Source organism: Spodoptera frugiperda, chromosome 14 (assembly GCF_023101765.2).
Source record: "Spodoptera frugiperda isolate SF20-4 chromosome 14, AGI-APGP_CSIRO_Sfru_2.0, whole genome shotgun sequence".
Taxonomy (NCBI): domain Eukaryota; kingdom Metazoa; phylum Arthropoda; class Insecta; order Lepidoptera; family Noctuidae; genus Spodoptera; species Spodoptera frugiperda.
Window position 1 is genome coordinate 1,736,019 of NC_064225.1, and position 5,027 is coordinate 1,741,045.

Here is a 5,027-nt window from a genome sequence, read left to right on the forward strand (position 1 = left end):
TCGTAATGTAAACGTATCGAGATGACGATACGTCATGAGACGTTAACGGAGTGTGGCAGCACGAAGCCTATTCTTTCAACTATCGAGAGCTCGCATCGAATTCGATAGTGACGTCATGCTAATGTAAACTAGAGAAGCAGCCAAGTGAACGATTTGAATGACTTATTGAGCATAAAGATTTCGTCTGAAAACTAAATTTTTATATAATTATATATATCAACCTTTGTCTACACGTTTTATGAAATAATATTTATTAAATAAATATTAATTATGTGCAAAAAGTTCTTAAAGCGAGTTAAGAGAAATATAACGTGACATTATCTATGAAAAAAATAAGTACTTAGTTTCATTTTATAATTTTTTTTATGATTTCCGAACGTCGTATTTGACATTTGTCATTTGCCGGTTGTTTGTTTGTTATTTTATCTTATGTAAATAAATAACAATTTTAACATGTTACATTTAAAATGAGGACGATTCAACTCCAATATGAGCTAATGGTGGAATTTATGCAAAAGTAAGTAAAGATTTCTAAATGTTTCTTTGATTAGCCCTTTTTTTATGTGATGGACAATAATTTAACGGAGATTTGTCTAAACACTCTCCGAGGTGGCAGTTACATTCAGGCCAAATGGAAGGAGCTAGTGGTTTGCACCGGAGCGAAATCTGGCGTACCGGTGAAATTCACCGGTGATTTGCCGATCTCCGGAGATTCACCGGTGATAACCGGTGATGAAAACCATTAATTTCAAATCAAGTTTTTATTAATTGAAAAACAATACAGAATAGATAATAAAATTGGACTTCAACGAACCCTGAACTCTTTGGAAAGCCAGTAGCAAGCGAATTGAACCACATAAACGGCCAAGAGCGCTTTGAGTTGATGACCAAAATAATTAATATCATTCGAAAGAAGCAAATCAGTAAATAAATTATCTTAATTATGTATTAAATTTAAAACTGATGGTTAATAAATATTTTAGTAGTATCAATATAGTATTGAAAATATTTTTTTACATAAAAATATTCCATTTAGATATAATATGATCACCGGAGTTTAATCGGTTAACAACCGATTGATTTCAATCGAGTACTTTTACCGGTATATTACCGGTTATTCTCCGGTACTCACTGCTCCGGTGCAAACCCCTAGAAGGAGCCATTCAGGCAGCAGCGGATACTTAAACAATGTTTGTAATGTAATATTTGATGTATTATCTTTTTACAGATTGGAATATTTGTGGGACCAGTCCAATATTACTGGGAGCAGTGGGCCTACTGTATTCCTACCACACCACTCACTGTTCCTCACGAAGCCTACCCTTCGCCAGCGCCTCCACCAACACCACCGATCCTCCATCCGAGGAAGATAGCTGGAATCCTCCACCAGTGAAAAAACCTAAAGCGAGTTTGATTAAAATGTGTATAAAGAATGACAAGAATACTATGCTAGGGCGTGAGAAAAGTTATTATTTTTTATTAGTTGATTATTTTTTGTTACTTACTGTTAATTTTATATTTATTTCAATTTTTCTGTTTTTATGTTATTTTAAAATACAGTGTAGTCCGTTTAGTACGACTTCGCATATAGCAACCAACCGTTTTTAGCGACGAAAGTTTAGGCATTTGTTTGGTTTTAGTATAAACTTGCATAAATAGACATTCGTTTATTACGGCTCTGCTTACAACGACCATCCGCTTTTAACGACCGAATTTCACACATAATTGTCCAGTTACAACGACACAACGACGAGCGTTGCCGTGATTACAAATAATTCATAGAAAATAATGAAATAAATGAATAGCTATCTCAGCTATCGCCCCGCGCGACGCCTCTGATTGGAAATTGACTGTTTATTTTATGGCAGTATGAATTTGTAGGTAATTCCAAGTGACGCGATAAAACGCGAATACAACCAGAAAACAAACAAATGTTTGTTTGTTTGTTTTGTTTATGCCTATATGCCTACGCACCTGCACCTCGGCTGAGCACCCTCACCCCGCGACCCCGCACGCTTCACTTCTCGATATTGGCGCGCATAAATAACAGTTGAGTGTTTGTAACTGTTATGATAAGTTCATAAAACTTGACAAAATGAGTTCTGTGAAGCGAAAGTGTTTTACGATTGAAGAAAAAAGTGCAATATTACACCGATTAGAAGCCGGTGAATCGAATGCTACACTCGCAAAGGTGTTTGGTGTATCTCATTCTACAATATCCACAATAAAGAAGAGTAAAGATAAGATCGAGCCGCTGTTTAATGCCAATGTTTTAAAATGCAAACGTGTAAGGACGTCTACTTATGAGCAGGTGGATAAGGCATTGTTACAGTGGTTTAAGTTTCAACGCGACCGAGGAATACCCGTTAATGGACCTCTGCTACAAGAAAAGGCTAACTTTTTTGCTAGACAATTAGATATCCAAGATTTCAAATGTGCCATGAGTTGGATAAATCGTTTCAAAGTAAGACACAACATCGTCAGTGGTAAGATTGCTGGAGAATCTTTGTCAGTTCAACAGAGTGATGTGATCGATTGGTTAGAAAAAGTTTGGCCTACCCTACGTGCGCAATTTAAAGATGATGAAATTTTTAATGCGGATGAGACTGGACTGTTTTATAAATTGACTCCGGACAAGACGTTGAAATTTAAAGGTGAGAAATGTAAAGGAGGAAAGTTATCAAATGAGAGAATAACTGTGATGGTGGCAGCCAATATGAGTGGCACAGTTAAAAAAACTTCTCGTAATCGGAAAATCTCAACGCCCCAGATGTTTTAAAAATGTACGGCATTTGCCAGTAGATTATGAGAGCAATCGAAGAGCCTGGATGACTGCTGAAATTTTTACCAAATGGGTACGTGCTTGGGATCGTGAACTTACGAAAAAGAACAAGAAAATTCTGCTGTTAGTTGACAACTGTCCTGCACATCCCCACATTGCTGACTTGAAAAGGATAACTCTGGTGTTTCTACCTCCAAACATGACATCAGTATTGCAACCCATGGATCAAGGGATTATTCGAGCTTTGAAAGCACATTTTCGTAAAAACCTTGTCCTGAAAATGATCCAGCTTCTAGATGGCTGCGGAAGCTGTAGTGTTGAGTACCCAAAGATGAATGTTCTTGATGCTATTCTAATGATTCAAGATGCCTGGACCCAACTCAAGCAAGGAACAACTTTTAACTGTTTCAGACACGCTGGTTTTGTCGAATGTAACACAGCAGTAACTTCAAATACAGAGGATTTTAACGAAGAAGACGACGTACCACTGAGCGTTTGGGCAAGGGCTATTGATAAGCATCAGTTAACCATAACAAACGAGGACTTTGAACAATTCACCTGTGTCGATGATGCTGTCGCCACGTGCGAAGAGCCGTGTGATGAAAACATCGTGGAAAATATCATTGCCAGCGACGCGAATAGCCAAGAAAGCGACGGCGATGATGACGAACCAGAGGAGGTTCATCCAACATTGAGTGTATCTGATGCTCTGAAGGCTGCAGAAACGCTCAATGTGTTTGTTCAGACTAAATTTGATGATGATATTATGAAAACGATGATGTCACGAATCCACAATGCCGTACGAAGCTCTTATTACCGAACAAAAGTTTGTCAAAAACAAACTCAAATAACAGACTTTCTACGTTAGTTGCTACACAGAACTTTTTCGTGTATTACCTTATATACCAACGACTGCAATTTAAAATGTTTAAGAACTAAGTAAATATGTACATATGTATGTAAAATTAAAATAAAGCGGTTGTGATTCTTACTATGTAATTGTTTTATTTTACTTAATGTGAAAATTAAACTTTAATATGTATGTACATTTGTACATACATATTATAAATGCGAAATAATTTTATCGTTTTGTGCGTCGTCCGGTTAGTTAGACATAGTATCTCCGGTCCCTTGAAGGTCGCTATATCCAGATTCTACTGTATTATCAAAATATTGTTAATGGCATTGTATTTATAATAATTAAATTATTCTAACTGTGTCAATACTGTGAATGTGGTGCATGTCTATAATTGGCATAACCACATGATCTTGTGTCTTCATCTTATTTTTCATTAATGTCTTATAATAATAAATAAATAAATTATATATTATTGGGATTAAGATTAGAATAAAGTAGTTTTTAAGTTATTTATACAATGTGATAGGGGCGAGACTTCTAACCCGTTAAGGCTGAATACTACTTCTAATTTTAATGACAAAAGTCCTGGGTCGAAGGGGTCGAATCCCCTCCCCCTAAAAATTATGGCCATTTTAATATTTTTTTTACTTTTTTTAATATCAAAGGTTGTATGCGTCGTAGAAACAAAAAAAAAGACGACAAACGGTAGCTAATAACCTTGGCTAACTAATTCATTACTTTTTTCATATGTTTGATAATGTTTTGGTGAGAAAAAAATAATTTGTGAATTATTCTTACCGAAAAAATCACTATTTTCCTATATTTTCAATTAGGGGTTCAACCCCCCATATTATTTTTTTGTCGATAAAATTAGATGTAGTACTCAGCCTTAACGGGTTAGAAGTCCCACGCCTATCACATTGTATATGTATATACATTTTATTAACTATAAAAAGAGGATTTTGTAGAAAAAAGTAATAAAACACTTGAAATAACTATGGAGTCTATTTATTCTGTCCACCAAAATGTTTTTTAGTAGTAGTTTTCTTTACTTATTTCCTATTATTGTGGATTACATCCTTCGGCACGAATGGGCTGGCTCGACCGGAGTGATACCACGGCCTCACAGATAACCGACGTGAAACAGCGCTTGCGTTGTTTTGTTGTGTGAGTAAGGTTATCGGAGGCCCAATTTCCCCTTCCTAATATTCCCAAACCCCGATTCCCCAACAACCCTTAAACGTATTCGTTGTTGTTGGTACAATCGTTGTTAACGATAGTAAGTACTTGTTGTACTTTGTTGGTACAAAGACGGTCTTGGCATTTTATAAAAATCACTGCAAGCACTCACTGACTTCACAATATAATAATTTTTGTATTATTACA

At 35.9% G+C, this 5,027-nt stretch overlaps 1 protein-coding gene across 1 annotated transcript; it reads left to right on the top strand.

Moving 5' to 3' along the window:
- The first annotated feature begins 222 nt into the window (after nucleotides 1-222).
- LOC118279122 (tigger transposable element-derived protein 6) lies at nucleotides 223-3,671 on the top strand. The gene is made up of 2 exons (XM_050698301.1): nucleotides 223-517; nucleotides 1,229-3,671. Exon 2 carries the CDS (start codon nucleotides 2,829-2,831, stop codon nucleotides 3,648-3,650), a length of 822 nt encoding a protein of 273 aa, XP_050554258.1. The 5' UTR covers nucleotides 223-517; nucleotides 1,229-2,828; the 3' UTR covers nucleotides 3,651-3,671.
- Nucleotides 3,672-5,027: the final 1,356 nt, after the last annotated feature.